The following is a 16,841-nucleotide window of genomic DNA, read 5'->3' on the forward strand; positions in this document are numbered from 1 at the left end:
ATTTTGAGGGCCAATTTCACAATAGTTTTCACATGATCAATCACAATCAAATACCTGCTTATAATTTCTCTGCACTAATTCTAAGGAGTGTCAGTATGGTTTACAGTATGGATTTCCCCCACTTACAAAGAATGGTGAGATCTGTCATTTTCATCGTAGATACACCTCAACTGTGAGAGACAGACAGTGTGTTTGGGATCACTGTCATGCTGGAAGATGAAACCATGTTTCATCTTCAACGCTCTTACTGAGGTGAGGAGGTTGGTGGCCAAAATTTCACTGATCTTGCTGATCTCTATTAGGAGAGATCTTGCATGGAGCCCCAGTCTGAGGGAGATTGACAATCATCTCTTGTGGAGGCGGCCGCACTTCTCTCCCTCCTTTTATCTTCCCTGCTTTGCTTCTCTCATCTCGTCTGTCTTATTATTATTGTCTAATGGGTCTCTCAACGCAATTGACACATTTTCTCAAAGAAGCCCAGGTGCGGCGGAACCTGACTGTCCTCCTGGAGCGTATACGGCTGGATACACGATGGACGGATGGGAGAGATGGAGGTTTGTGTGTCTGGCAGCTCTTTCCGTTGAGGACATCGAAGACATCTACCTATTCAGAACCATGATTACAGGTGTGATTGCAGCAGGGCAGAGGGGAGGAGGTGTGTCATGCAGTGTCACCAACCACAGGTTGGTGACACTGTGTGACCACTGTGGGACTTTCACCCACAGAATTTACCCAAAATAACTAAAGCACACAGGTTTGTCATCCTTCAAAGAGCATGAGTCACTGGTTTGATCATTATTATCATGGAACGTTATTAATATGAAACAATGTTCTGAGGAAGGTACGGAATTCAGACACAGTATCAGTATTTAAATCCAGGCTAAAAACCTACTAATGCAGTCTTGCCTTTCACACCACTCCCCTCACCATTAGTAATGATGCAATAGTTTATGTCTAGTTCTCAGTTGCTAATGTTGCTAACTCATCATTAACTCACTCTTCTTTTTTCACGTCAAGTTTCATGGATGTACGTGGAAAAAAAAAATTAGGTGATGCGTTGAGAAAAAAAGGTTGGAATGATAATGATAATATGTAACTGAAGAACAAGATTATTTACTGATTATTAAGGAGAATGCCTGACTCAATTTGCAGCATGACTTTAGCCTCTCTGTTCCTTTGTACCTGTGTGGGTGTGAACCTCCTCTCCCCTAACCTTTAGTAAAAAAAGAGAAGTCTGAAAGTTTACGTTCTTTACAGTGCACTAAAGTGAACGATGGGGTGGATGTGACCTTTTGTCTTCTTTCATGCTCTGCCTTCCCTAGCCACTGGGAATTTTCATCAGTAACGTTGTGCTTTGGCAGAGCTTATTGTCTAGCTCTACCACGGGCCTGTTGTCCACCACTCCTCACACACGGCAGTGAGCCACGTTCACTCATCACCCTCATCACCTGTTCCTTCCTTGAATCACACATTGAGCTCAATAACTCAGCCCTGACTTGCTCCTGTCAGTTAGTCTTGTAGTTGGTCTGTACTGAACACACCAATAGCCTCTGAATTCCACCAGCTACTTCTTCAAACACTAAAAGTGCTTAAATAACCAGTGACAAGTGTTGTGTTCAGTCTGCGCGGTGTTCATTTTAAAAAGTATACTGATAAATGTGCTTAGTATGTTAACAGTACACAAATTTTTCACCAACTCCCACTGCAACCCATCCAGATGAAATTTGCTCCTCCTTTTGCGTTGTTATTACACGCGTTTTGATGTGCACAAGTCTGCCGATTACTGTCCTCTGCTGAAAAGCAGTATGGAACCTTATAAATAAATAAAAAAATCTTTTAGCACCCTCACACTGACTAAGCCAGTTGGCCACACCCATGTGTGGGACCTCCACTGAGTCCATCACACACCTATTGCATAATTTCCAACTGATTAATAAATGCATCTGAAGGCTGAATTTCACAACAGCCCTGTTGAGTTCCTGGGAATTATTTTTGAATTACACCAAAATATATTTGACAAAAGACCATCAGTAGGTTTAACCGGTTCAAATTCTGATCCGCCAAGGTGCCACTGAGCAAAGCACCGTCCCCACACGCCTATCATGGCTACCCACTGCTCACTCAGGGTGATGGGTTAAATGCTGAGGACAAATTTCACTGTGTGCACCGTGTGCTGTGCATCACATGTGACAATCACTTCACTTTAACCTTTAGGACCATGAATCGTAAAACTGATAAATTCAGCATTCGGGTTAGACAGTCCAATGAACATGCTAAATTAATGAAATGCTGCACTCACCAGTAGTTTCTTCACACATTTTTTTATTTAACAAATTCATATTAATCATCTACAACAAATGCAGTAGTTCAACAACTTTCAAGGACAGTAAATTCTTTTTTTTTTTTATGTATAGATATAAAATAATTTTTTTTTTTTAAAAAGTATGTACAAAGGCCTTCTATAACTGGTATGAAAATCATGCTGGAGCAGCTAATCAAATCAGCACAAAGTTCCAGGACAAGTGTGAACTTTAGGTTGCGTACATGCAAGACTTTTCAATCCAAGTGGGAATGTCTAATGCTGGGCATATTCACAGACGTCCACCCCTCTCCCGAAGATATATCGCCCACCCTCATCATTCTGAACATTCACCAAGCAAACAGTATTAACACAGCAGTAGAAAAGTAACAAAGTATGTTTGGTTGTGGCTCTCTAACCCTACACAAACATTCTGTCTACATCAGCAATGAACGTTCCCGTCGGCTGGTTTAATCATGTTAACAGGTTAAGGCTGACATACAAGGGGAGACAAGCAACAAATCAAAAACTGGAAATAAAAGTAGAGACGTTCCATTAAAGGCAAAACGAAAAATTATTATTACACCAATGCTGTATTTTGACTACCGGAGAAATATTCATTATACTTCAGGTCAGGGGCTACATTATGATCATTACATACAAATGAAGTGTGTACATGCTAATGAAGAAACGCAAGCAATGCAGAGATAAGTGTAGAAAAATACATCCTCACATAAGACCAAGCATGTTCACACGTACAAAAAAAAAAAAACAACGAAAATATCAAGATATTCACAACGATTTCAACATATAATCTTTTAAATAATAGCATTTGTGACAATAAAAAGAATCCAACAAATATACATAAACAAGCTACACAGGTTCTAGCAGTCCTACGATCATCTGCATTCAGTCCCTTTTATGGTTATTCACGTCCTAAAATTCAAATCACATAATTAATGTGTATCTGACATTAATATTTCCAGCCATTCTGAAATGGGAGGGTGTTATTTCTGTCTATAATAAATTAGATTAATTGTATGTGAGAATGTGATGTTATTAGGTTTGACGTGAAAGTTTAAAGGCAGACTAGTGATCTGAAGGACACTAATTTAACTTGAGGTTTACACAGAAAGTAAACCTGTGGCCATGGAGGGAATGCATCAGTGTTGCATTATTCAGGAACTGTGCTTGTGTGGTGCCGTCTTCTGTCTCGATTTCATAAGTCATTTTTTTCTGCTTCAAACCCGTCCCTCCTGACTGATGAGATATCCAGCGCCCCTTCTTCTGGAAGGAAACGGTTGCCGGGCTGATGTGGCACTGTTGCTGTGGGCATGGTGGCGGCCGCGGAGAGAGGTGTGGTTGCCATGGTGATTGTGAGACGAGGACGGGCGAGGAGGGTCACGCAGTGAGGGCGGCACGGCCGAGGCCTTGATAGGGATGATGCGAGTGTCCATGACTTCACAGTCCACCTGCATCATCATCTCATAACCCTGAGACGCGTTGTACAAGCTCTCTGGTGAGGGGTGAGGAGACAGTTGGAATAACAGAGAAAATAAGAATTCATGTCAGAACTAGAAAATGTCCACTGTGAGATGGAGCTATAAGCTTGTGGTCAGTGGTTTCTGTATTGTGGACATTAATGACATTAAATATTATACATTGTTTGAAAAATAAAATGTACAATAAATGCAGTTCTCTCTGTTTGACTCCACAATAGAGGAACTGATACCGCTTCCAATATCTTACCACAAGTTTATATCTTTATTCATCAAATGAACATTCATGGAAACAATGAATCGGTATATACCATGTTTTATTAATAGACTTGTTTTCAGGGCTATATAATATGTATGTGCAGTGCATGCCAGTGAATTTTAAGTGCCCACTGTATGAAATTGTTTATACGTGTGAATGTGGTCGAGGATGGTATATAGGGATGGCGACATCCAGCTCAGACAAACCACACTGCCCACAGGTCAGACCGCTTCTTGACTCATTTTTGTCATTTTGTGTTTTTCAGAAGCCAAGACAAATAAAACCAACAACCCAACAAACAAGAGACCCCAGATTAAACTGAAACTCACCATTGACAGACATGGCAGGCATAACCAAAGACATCTTGGGCCGAGATGTTTTATTATGACTAATAGCAGGCAGGAGCAGGTGGTCCTATTTATAAACAAACAAACAAAGTAAATAAATAATTATTACCCTCACAAAACTAGCAAGGCCTTAACATTCCCACCAATGCATGCACAACACTATTCAGTCCTGAGGTGCAAATTGCCTGTGGTGTTCCCAAAATATATGATTTGTGGTTAAATGAAATAATTTCCGCAAAGTCAGTCTGTACAACAAAACCAAAAAACAGGCAAAATAATCTATGAAAAACCTTACCCGTCTAAAGGACACCACATAGAATGTATCTTCACGTCGGTCAATAGCATCCAGAAAGTCGCTGTAGCTGATCTCTGGACCAGACAGCACCTGAAGCTGACTGTATGGGTGGGACAAATACCAGAGTGCAGTTTTACTACAGTACAATTCACATATAGAGTATAGAACAAATGGTAGTGTGGCCTTCGTACCTTTCAATGGAGCGATGGGTCTCAATGGGAAGATATCTGGAGAAGTTTGTCTTCCGATGTTGAGCTTTCTGTTAGGAAGGTTGCAGGTAGATGACTGTGTGATCCGTAAACTTTATTTAAAAAAAAAAAAAGAAAGGATAACGAGAGAAACTCACCTGAGCTATTTTTGCTTTCTTCACTATTTTGGGCTTTCCTCCCAGCTTTTTCCGGTCAATCTCATGACGATGCACCCAGCCCCTGAGCTCATCTGCAAGCCTACCCGGAACAAGCACAAGAAAATGGTGACATTTTCAACAGAGCAGCTTTCAGTCTTTATTTTCAGGTGTTGATGAGGGACATAAAACGTTACTTATGGACATAAATAACCAACATCCTTGAAATACATCATGATTTGTAGAAGTATAGGTGTGGAAGGTGAAATGCACCGTGGGAAATGTATTGTGTTATACACGTAGCCTATTGAGTGGAGTGCAAGCTATGAAGAAAAAAAAAAGAAAAAGGATGTTCAAAATAAAATCAAAAGCCTGAGAGAAAAATGACAACAGACTACGAATTGGAAAGCAAGAATGTGAGGCATCTAATTTAAACAAAGTTTACCTGAGGGACTCCGAGCGGTTGAACTGCCTGCAGTCCGAGGAGAAGTACCTGTCAATGTCCTGCAGAAGCAGGTCCTTCACACTACTGAACATACTGCTCACGTTCCTGCAATGAACGTGAAAATGTTGAAATGGCAATAATTCATCAATATCGGTGGATATTTGGGAGAAGTGGTTATAATGGGTCACCTGAACTGGTAGGAGTCTGAAGAGCCTCTAGCCAGATCGGTCCTCCACCTCTTTTCTTCTCCCTCTTCCTCACCGTCTATACTCTCATCACTTGGCTTCTCACTTGCCCTCGACTGGCTCATCTCCTGGGCCTTCTCAAAACCTAGCAGGTGTCTTCCAGTCTGTGGGATGGCCACTTCCTGTATTGTAGAAGCCAGCTTCCTGTCTGTGATACTGTGAAAGAATTCTGTGTTAATCTAATAGAATAAATTCTTCTTTAAAAGGAGCAGTCAAAATCTGAGTTCTAAGGAATGTACACGTTGTCCAGCTGTAACTGAAACCCCTCAGGGTACCTGTATGATGTTAGTGAATGTGGACAGGTATTTATCATAATTAGCATAATATAATATTAGCAAGTGAAGCCATTGAGGTCACCAGACACAGACATACAGGCAGGGTATTCAACAAAAAATTTAAGAAACATTTCCTGATGCAAAGGTCTAGAAGATCATAATGCATAATTATTTAGAGCAATACATAAGTAGCCTATTTGTTGAACATTGGATGTAATTAATTAACATTGGATGTAATTAATACCTGACTGTCAACTCAAATTTATTCAGTACAATTCAAAAATATTTTGACAATATTACATAGAACTGAACATACACGTATGCATTACTAAATAACGGTAGGGCTGCATTTCAAAAGAAGAGAACTAGAGATGCTAGTGTAGTAAAACTGTTTTAGTGCTTTATTAGTTATAAATGTGTATAACTTCCTTTCTTCACCATGTTTCTGTGCAGTACAGATAAAAGCCACTTTCACTGGAAGTGAATTGTGAGAGAGTACCTGACAGGTCCGAAGCTGAGGGTGATGAAGAGTAGAATCACCATGACACACAGAGCTTTCTTACTGTTGCCTGAGTCTGTGGCCTAAAGAGAGGGTTTTTGGGGATAAAAATATCTGTTAGATTTCTGCTAAGGATGTTGAAACAGTTAGTTGTATCCTGAGCACTCCTGCCTCGTATTCTGCCATTTAAAAATAAAGGTAATGCTGCTTAAGTACCCAGCCACCGGGGATGAAGGTGACCGTGTATTTCTTGGTACTGGTCCAAAACCCGGGAAAATGGACAAGGGCAACCGGCAAATGTGTGGACAGCCAGACTGGCTGATTCACTAAGGGGACCTAATGGGAGCCGCCAAAGGAATAATCATGCACTAGTGAGCTTTCTGTGTCTTTAAGTACTTCATGAATTATTGAATCAGGTGTGTCAATCATTACAGGTAAAGTCTGCATCTCTTATAAAGTGAAGTGAAAGTGAAGTGATTGTCATTGTGATACACTGCAGCACAGCACAAAGTGACAACAAAATTTATATTAATGACTGGATATGCTGAAAACCAGGATGTGATCATGGCCCCACCACATGGCAGAAGAGATGAAGATATTCTCGCCTCCTTCTGTACCTCCTTAACAGTGAGACGATCACGCAGTGCCTGGTTCTCACGTCTGAGACGTTCATTCTCTTGCTGTGCCTCCCGCAGCTGTGACTCCAGGTTTTGGAGGTACTCCTTTTTCTTCTTCCGTGACTGGCAGGCGGACTCGCGGTTCTTAATCATCCTCTGCTGCCGCTTTAGAACCTTCATCTGAATGGGGAAGAATAAAAGGAAAAAAAAAAACGCTTCACACTAAACACTTAACTCCTGAATTCTGCTTTAACCTTTAAACATTTAAAAATTAAGACAACTGACTGAAATAAAATACTGCTGAGACATACAGTGCATCACATTCCACATTTTATGTTACAGCCTTATTCCAAAATTGATTAAAATCATGTAATCCATTTTGGAATAAGGCAGTCACTAACAAAAAGTGGGAAAAGTGATGCGCTATGAATACTTTCCCAATGCACTATAATACAAATTGAGAAAGAATTAGCTTACACCCACATCTATGTCGTTGGAACTACTGGCAGGAACGGTGGACGCAGGAACAATGGGCTTGCTGGCTGGAAGCACAGATGCACTGGTGCTGTGCGACGTGGCAGGAGAAACTGGCTCCATTTTCACGATGGCCGGAGTTGAACCCAGGCACACGGACTGTGACAGCACCACTGAGAAGCGTAAGGTTAACAGTGAGAAAATCAAGCACACTTCCCTCTCGGTTCTGAAGAACTTCCATTTACATTTGTAGTACAAAGAGACACAACCATTCATCACTATTCAAGTCAAGACATTTAGCAAAGCAGGATCTACTAAATGACTGTTTTGAATAATGTGCAAAATTAATTTAGAGGCATATTGTACCTCCTAAAAGCTGAGACCAAGGCTCACAATTGACTGTAAACACAGCACTTGAAATGTAAACCAAAAGTCAGACAGAGAACTTGCAAAAGAACAGGACATGCTTTAGCATTTTATTTTGTAACATACTTATGGAAATAATAAAATATTAATTGCAAATGATAGTGAATCCTATACACCACATCCTCCCATTTATTTACCACCCAAGTCCCCAAAGTCTTTTTTCAAGGTAGGTAGGTCTGAAAATGGCATGTGATAAAAAGTCTATTTCAAAACAGGTCCCTGTGTAAACGAGAGTAACAACAGAGAACCTTTATTACGTGTAAGAATTTATGCAAATTGGGCTCACCAGGACGACCCTGCTCGATGCTGGGTAGTCCCTGCAGGATGAGGGCCTTTGCAGGGCTGGGAGCCTGGGGGACGGGAAGGGCTGCCACACACACAGGTCTGGGCTGGATGGGAGGCTTGCTACTCAGTATGGAACTGGCCTTCAGAGCAGCTACAGAGCTGATGACTGACAGAGAAAAAGCAGGAAAGAAGTGTGACTTGTGCACATCAGAATAATCATAACCAGCAAGTCAAGGAAGGGCAGCAAACAGGGTCATAATCTAGGAAGCTTGGTTGCCGTTAAGGGTTTGAGCCTTCAGTTTTGATTCTCAATGCAGGGTCAGAAAAGACCCATAAAAATTAGATAAACAGAACAAACAAAACAAGCTAAAACAAGCTAAAAATTGAAATAATGTCATTAATATTGTGGTGATATAACTATTCCATGGATGCACATTGCATGTGTATAGGTAGAACATAAAAAAAAAAAGAAACATTTTTTTCTCCCTTTTTCTCCTTTTTGGGAGACGCTGTTCTGTTGGTCTGTATAGAGGGAAAATTAACGGAGAACCAACACAAAGTTACTGAGCAATTATCTTCATCCTATGATGAAGCACTGATGTGGCCTTCCAGGATACCAACGCCCCCCTCAGATACAAGTTTACATATTCTTGCAGAAGTGAAGCTTTACGAATTTGGTGCTCTGCTGGACCTGTTGCCTGTGACGGTGTTTCTATTCTGCTGAGCGGCTGTGCTGGGAGCTGATGAAGCTGAGTTTTGGGTTGAGGCTGATGGGCGGTGGCCGCTGCCACGGTCACCTCCATGGTGCTCAGCGGGGGCGAGAGGACATCTCCAAACATGTAGGGAGGTGTGGGAGGGTTCTCTCCTTTTACTGTGACCTGACAGAAGGAGATAAAAAAATAGTTGAAGGAGATAGCAAGAATAACAAAAGCTGTAACTGGGTATAATTAAATATACGTCAAATACATAAGAAGACTTTTACCAACCTATCATGCACAATCTGAACTAAAACTGACATATTGACATGGTGGGGGCAGTGGTGGCCTAGCGGTTAAGGAAGCGGGCCCGTAATCAGAAGGTTGCCGGTTCGAATCCCGAGCCGCCACGCTGCCACTGAGGTGCCACTGAGCAAAGCACCGTCCCCACACACTGCTCCCCGGGCGCCTGTCATGGCTGCCCACTGCTCACTCAGGGTGATGGGTTAAATGCAGAGGACAAATTTCACTGTGTGCACCGTGTGCTATGCTGCTGTGTATCACATGTGACAATCACTTCACTTTTATATTTTCTCCAAATAATTATATTATTTTTTTTGTGTTCTGTTTCTAGTGGCAACAATCAAACCCTCAGGCAAAAGTGGGTGAAAATGCTTCTGACCTGGTTCTCAGAAGGGGAGGGTGCGGAGCTGTCTGAGCCCAGAGACGAGGCTGGAGAAGGAGGCTCTGTCTTCACCTGTAACACTGTGGAACACACAGAGACACACCCACATAAGCACATCAGCAGAGCTGATACTACAACTGGTCTTCCAAAGCCATGAGAATCCTTTTTAAAACCAGGCTCCTGACTGAACAGCCTTATTACATTTGAACAGTTAATCAGTAATAACACTCACACATGTCCACAGGCAGAGGCTGTGTTAATGTCATGCCCTCCTTCATGCCAGGACTGTCACCTTCAAAGACAAACCAAAACAGAGCAGAGTGTGTGAGAGAGTCACCACTTGCAACACAGTTCATACCAAGTACACTTCTTAAAAGATCAGACAGAACCAGCTCCAAAACCGAACATGGCAGAGCGGAAAGGCAGCAGAACAATACAAAAATGTATTCAGGAATTATTTTATAAAAAATGACCACACCTGTGAGGAGGTTGTCGCTGAGGTGTTTCCATGGTGATGTGGGATTGTCGGGATCAAGGGTCAGCACGAGGTCACTGTCAAACTGTGTGGGAACAGAGGGGGTAGTGAATGGAGCAAACACAATAATAACCGGCATGCATTATGGCTGTCCTACTTAACCATGCAACATGTCACAAAACTCTGACCTAGTATAACAGTACCTACTTTAACAGACAAAAAGTACATTTTTCTTTTAATCAAACCCATTTCATAATTAAAACAAGGTTATCTTATTATTGTAATATTAATATAATAATATACCTTGTAGACTCAGGAATACTCTACATCCATTCCATACACAGAAGACACTCCACGTTCCATGTTTTTTGACCACACATTCGGATTTCTTTCCCTGGCTTCATAAACATGCGCTTTGCGTTGCCAGTATGGGAACGTGGAGAAACTGCTGGATCTGTATCAAACTGTTTGTTCAAGACCAAAGGCCCGCCCCTTCCCTGTAAATGATGCGGGGAGTGTTGGCCTAACAGTTAATGCGATGGACTTGTACCCGCAAGGGAGCGGGTTAGGGTCCCGTAGCCGGCACTGAGTTGTGTGTTATGCTGTGTTTCACAATGACAATCACTTTACTGAGATCCGTCGCGGCACCTGAATGCCTTCAGCTGAAAGTGAAAGTGAGTGTCATTGTGAAGCAAGCATTTAAACCAAAACCTTAGTGTGCAGTAGGCCGCAAAGAAAGCCGGCTGATGGTATTACAAGTGAAAAGTGCTTGACCAGATGAGCAGCACCACTGTTCTGCGGACACAGGTGCTAATCGTTGAATCAAAGTGACATATTATTTTGTGTCGTGCTGCAGGATATACTGTGACAAGGACATACCGATGACGTGTCATATTTCAGTGCTTCTTTGTAGTCACCGTCATCGCCCTCCTCCATGCTCTCACACATGTAAAGGCAGGCATCTGTCACACATACAAGGATGAATATCTTTAACACAATATCTGGCACCTTATTCGAAAAGGTTCTAGTCTGAGACTGTAAGCCACCTGACACTCACTGAATGAAACCCAGAAAGGATGCGGTTCAATGAATCACACCAGGCTTCAGATTTACAAATCAGAAGTGTCATTACTTCATGAACTCGCCGCTTGATCTGTCAAGCAGACGGATGAAGCCAGCTGTGTGCGTGAATGGTGGGAAGTCGCCTGACCTATGACCTCTCCGCTACTGATGCTACGGATCTGTTTCCTGTACAAGATCACGTCTTCTCTGTCGCAGCAGACATAATGGCTAAGCTAGCATTGTTATCTTAGCGCCATACACCTGAGCTCAGGGTGAGCTCCGAGCTCCACCTGCACGTCGCGATGCTCATAAAAAGGAGAAATCGGGATCTACTCACCCCAGTCATCGCTCGTTAAAAGGTTATCAGCGAAGAAGCGACTGTCCAGGTCCGACAGAAGGTCCGCAGTCATAGCCACAAAGCTAACAGGCTAACGGCTATAACCAGGACAAAACAAGATGACGAGCTGGCGTCTTCAAAACTGGAGAAAGCCTACAGACTTCACTCAGTTTATCAAATATGTCCGAATAACCGTCGGACAAATGTGTACGTGCAGCAGAAGTATATTTATAGTTGAATGCAATATTACATAACTCCCATCGCCATACCGCACCACCGGACGCCTGACATATGATGAGGAAACGCGTTTCTCCGCGGAGTCCCGCCCCTTGCCTGAACTCCAGCCAATCCAAGTCGAGTCTTAAAATGATAGACAATAAAACGTACCACTCGATATGAAGAACACATAGGATTGGATCAAAGAGCGGAGAATGTTACTAGAATTTACAACAAGTAAGGATTTGGACCAATCGTAACTGACAGACTACATAGGCAATAGTCATTGCGTTTCAGGAGGGGCTAAAACGATACTGCTCGTACTTACGGCGTGACTGAAGGTGTATTCCTGGGACTAATTTGCCAGATTACAGAATTTTCTGCCAGGTTTCAAAACATGGGCTAAAAATCGACTAAAATAAATGAAAGGGTAAATAAAATGCTGACACAGGTGCATCGCGGACCAACTGCAAGTGCATTGCAGGCGGCCCTGTTTACCCCTGGTTTCACGAGAATCAAGAAAGAAAGAAAACCAGTTCAGGACTCTGCAGAGAAAGTGAGCAGAATTTATTTAAAGTGGTGTGATCGCGGGATGTGTGCTGCCACATGGCAGAAGCAGTGAACAAGTACAGTTATTGGGAATTTGTTGTTTTAAGTCATCCTCCATGCCTATGGCTACTATTATTGTTCCATATTTCATGTCATTATATTTCAATCACTAAATTTGCAAAAATATTTGTTACTGAATGGGAGATGGCTCTGCTCTCTAAGACCTCTCTAGTGACATTATTTGGCCAGTATTTCTCCAGGTTCCGTGCGTGAGGGTCAAGCACGTTGTAGGATGCGGTGAAACAATCTTCTTCTTCCACCCGCTTTCGCATACCTGTAACTGTCACATGACAGCAACTACGAGTGATCATGTTATTAGACCGTACAATCTGCCTTTAAAAAAAGCCAGGGTTCTTCCAATCCTAAAGAAACACACTGCTGATCCTACATACATCAACAACTACAGACCAGTTTCCCTCCTCTCTTTACTTTCTAAAATCCTTGAGCGCTGTGTCTACAATCAGCTATCACTTCATCTGTCACAGAACAAGCTCCTGGATCCTAACCAGTCTGGTTTCAGAACAACTCATTCTACAGAGACTGCCCTTCTGGCTGTTACCGAGCAGCTACATGCCAGATTGGCTAAACTGTCATCAGTTCTTATTCTCCTTGACCTTTCTGCAGCATTTGACACAGTTAACCACAAGACTCTCTTGTCAATCCTGAAGAGGCTTGGAATTCAGGGCTCAGCATGGCAGTGGTTTGCTTCCTACCTTGATGAGCGATCTTACCAAGTGACTTGGAAAGGATCCACCTCTGCCTCACGTAGACTCTCCACTGGTGTCCCTCAAGGCTCAGTGCAAGGTCCTCTCCTTTTCTCCCTCTACAGGAGATCACTTGGTGAGGTCATTTCCTCACATGGATTATCCTACCACTGCTATGCCGATGACACACAACTCCTCTTCTCCTTTCCTCCCTCTGATCTACAAGGTGGTAGTAGCCTAGTGGGTAAGACACTCGCCTGTGAACCAGAAGACCCGGGTTCAAATCCCACTTACTACCATTGTGTCCCCAGGGGGGACTATCCCTGTAAATACTGATTGTAAGTCGCTCTGGATAAGGGCGTCTGATAAATGCTGTAAATGTAAATGTAAAATGCTTTGTCCCATATAGGTTACATGCTGCTTCCAAAATCTCTGCATGTCTAACCGACATCTCATCTTGGATGGCAGCCCATCATCTCAAACTCAATCCCACCAAAACTGAACTAATATTAATTCCAGCAGATTCTTCACCACATCAGGATCTTGCTATTTATCTGGACAACTCACAGCTCTGTCCTTCTACAACAGCCCACAACCTTGGAGTAACAATAGACAACTCTCCTTCTTGACTCACATCAGCAGTCTTTCTCGCTCATGTAGATTCCTTCTCTACAATATCAGACGAATCCGTTCTTATCTGTCAACACAGGCCACCCAGATACTGGTTCAGTCCTTAGTAATCTCACAACTGGACTACTGTAGCTCCCTTCTAGCTGGTCTACTTCTATGTAACATCAGACCTCTACAACTCATACAAAATGCAGCAACACGACTGATCTTTAACCTTCTGTAATTCTCCCACACCACCCCTCTGCTACGTTCCCTCCACTGGCTCCCAGTAGCTGCATGCAGGTTCAAAATACTGATGCTGGCCTACAAAGCCAAACAAGGAGTAGCACCATCCTACCTCACAGCCCTAATTACACCTCGCACTGCACCTCGTATACTCCGAGCCTCCAGTACTGCTCGCCTGGTCCCCCCATTGCTAAAGGTAAAAGGTGTCACGTCCATGCAGGCATGACGCGGCAGGTGTACGGAGAGGAGGACGAAGAGTGATGAGGAGACGAGGAATGAAGGACGTTATCACCTGACATCACGAAACAGGGTTTTAATGGTGAATCACAGGACAGGGGAGACATCCGAGACGTTGACAGTGGTGACCACGGAACATAACGTTAAAGACCTGACGGCGAACAGAAACTAACAGGGCAGCTTTATACATTTGACACAGTTGAGAACGATTAGGGAACATTACACAGGACAACAGTGAAACTCCGGTCCGGATCCAGTCACCCCTTTTCGGACCGGATTGTGACAAAAGGAAGACACTCATCTAGACTCTGCTCCGTCTTGGCCCCTCGGTGGTGGAATGAACTTCCCCTTAAAGTCAGAACAGCTCAGTCACTGAGTATTTTCAAATGCCAAATGCCTTAAATGTAAATGTCAATGTAAAGACAGTATGGACTTCTGCAACGGGAGGTGTCCCGCTTCTTCAAACGCCTGTGAAGATCCTGCTGCTGCTGCACCTGCCCTGCATGTCCTTAGACTGTTACAACGAGCCCAAAAGAGAGACCCACCCACTATGTGAGCCTTGAAAACCTTCAACTGCACATACAACCACACGCACATACAAACACTGTCAAAACTAGCAAGGATGAAACTCTCTCACTGCAGTGAGAAGAGGACACCAGAATCAGCCGTAACGAGACAGACTGCAGCGGACTGGCTGACCGCTGGCACGACCTGTACAAGTAACTGAGAGGTAAGTAGGTAGGTAAGTATGGTAAGTATTCATAAGACTTGATGTAATTGATGTGATGTCTGGATGTTGATGTGTGTAGTTCTGGTAACATGGTAGCACAGTGTAATTGTTTGGATATATTTGATATAGGTCGTCCAGTTAAGGTAAAAATTTTTTAGTTATAATGAGGAATATTTATTTATAAATATATATTTTCCCCCTTGAAGGATTGCCATCTTGTCATGGTCAGGAGGTTTGTGTGCCTCAGTGACCCTAAGCTCAGTCTTCAGGTGGGACACCCAAGTTGGAAAGTTTGGAGAGGCTGGACAATCCAAGTGTAATCCAATTACATGACAAAAACTGTTATCCAGAGGACCCAACCCCACTCATTTCCTGACTCCATTGCCACCATGTGGCCCCTTTACGTTTCTGTCTACCCCCTCATATGCCTGTCTAAAAGCAGCCCTGGGTCCAGTCAATGTCCTTGCAGAAATCACACTACCGCAACTACTCCTGTTTGAACACAATTCTCTCCTCTACTTCTAGTGTTTCAGTAGAAGTATCTCTTGTTTTTACTATTTTTCTTTGTATGTATGTGCCCTCTATAGTTATTGACACCATATATAAAAATTAGATATTATATAACTTGTGATGTCACAGTGCTCCTGGTTTTCAAATGTCGAGGTCCTGTGCTTTGTCACCCCACTTGGCATGACTGCACACAGCATTATAATGATTTCAACAGAATAAGATAATTTCATTTAAGTACTTATAATGGCAAGCAAACACACAGTGGGTAAGGAAGGTATTAATTTTTCACATCTTTGTTATATTGCAGTCATTTGCAATTTTTTTTCCTCATTAATGTACACACAGGGCACCATATTGATTGAAAATCACAAAATTCTTGACATTTTTGCAGATTGCATATGGTCCTAAGTATTCAGACCCTTTGCTTAATATTTAGTAGAAGCACCATTTTGATCTAATACAGCAATGAGTCTTTTTGGGAAAGATGCAACATGTTTTTCATATCTGGATTTGTGGATCCTCTCCAGTTCTGGCAGGTTGGATGGTAAACGTTGGTGAACAGCCCTTTTTAGGTCTTTCCAGATATTTTCATTTGGGCATTGGCTCTGGCCTGGCCATTCAAGAACATTCACAGAGTGGTTTTGAAACTACTTCATAATTTTAGCTGTGTACTTAGGGTCATTGTCTGTCTTGTTGGAAGCTAAACCTTCGGCCCAGTCTGAGGTCCTGAGCACTCTGGAGAAGGGGTTTTGTCCGGGATTTCCCCTGTACTTGGCCGCATTCATCTTTCCCCTCGATTGCAACCAGTAGTCCGGTCTCTGCAGCTCTGGAGCCACAGTGATCTTTGGGTTCTTATTTACATCTCTCACCAAGGCTGTAGGAAGGGTTCTGGTAGTCCCAAATGTCTTCCATTTAAGGTTTATGTAGGCCACTGTGCCCTTAAAAACCTTAAGTGCAGCAGACTTTTTGGGCCACAATTCTGTCTGAGCTCTTCAGGCAGTTCTTCTGACCTCATTTGCTCTGACGTGCATTGTGAGTGTCGGGACCGTAAGATTACTTAATGCTCCCACTTTGTCCACCCCAGACACAGGCAACATGCAAAGTATAATTCAAACAGTACACTTTATTTGTTGTTTAAATAAAAATCAGACAAAATGCGAATTGTCAAACCGGAATTGTTCACACGTCGGTCTCCAAGCGCTCCACTCCACAGCTGCGCCGGATCACAGTGGTGGCCTAGCGGTTAAGGAATCAGCCCCGTAAACAGATGGTTGCTGGTTCGAATCCCGACCCGCCAAGGTGCCACTGAGCAAAGCACAGTCCCCACACACTGCTCCCCGGGCGCCTGTCACAGCTGCCCACTGCTCACTCAGGGTGATGGGATAAATGCAGAGGACAAATTTCACTGTGTGCACCGT

The 16,841-nt window shown here is 43.0% G+C and overlaps 1 protein-coding gene across 4 annotated transcripts; it reads right to left on the bottom strand.

Annotated features, from left to right (window-relative positions):
- Positions 1-2,305: 2,305 nt before the first annotated feature.
- atf6b (activating transcription factor 6 beta) lies at positions 2,306-11,877 on the bottom strand. 4 transcript variants are annotated; one of them, XM_028963945.1, is made up of 17 exons: positions 11,563-11,877; positions 11,043-11,125; positions 10,167-10,248; positions 9,921-9,980; positions 9,686-9,768; positions 9,000-9,186; positions 8,310-8,474; positions 7,607-7,770; positions 7,112-7,303; positions 6,507-6,589; positions 5,676-5,888; positions 5,488-5,592; positions 5,046-5,145; positions 4,891-4,958; positions 4,700-4,799; positions 4,387-4,471; positions 2,306-3,815 (listed from the first exon to the last, which is right to left on the bottom strand). In XM_028963945.1, exons 1-17 carry the CDS (start codon positions 11,633-11,635, stop codon positions 3,541-3,543), a joined length of 2,118 nt encoding a protein of 705 aa, XP_028819778.1. In that variant the 5' UTR covers positions 11,636-11,877; the 3' UTR covers positions 2,306-3,540. The 4 variants fall into 4 exon arrangements, with proteins under 4 accessions (XP_028819778.1, XP_028819779.1, XP_028819777.1 ...); XM_028963946.1 differs by having other exon boundaries at positions 7,124-7,303; positions 7,601-7,770; XM_028963944.1 differs by having other exon boundaries at positions 7,601-7,770.
- Positions 11,878-16,841: the final 4,964 nt, after the last annotated feature.

Source organism: Denticeps clupeoides, chromosome 20, assembly GCF_900700375.1.
Source record: "Denticeps clupeoides chromosome 20, fDenClu1.1, whole genome shotgun sequence".
NCBI lineage: Eukaryota > Metazoa > Chordata > Actinopteri > Clupeiformes > Denticipitidae > Denticeps > Denticeps clupeoides.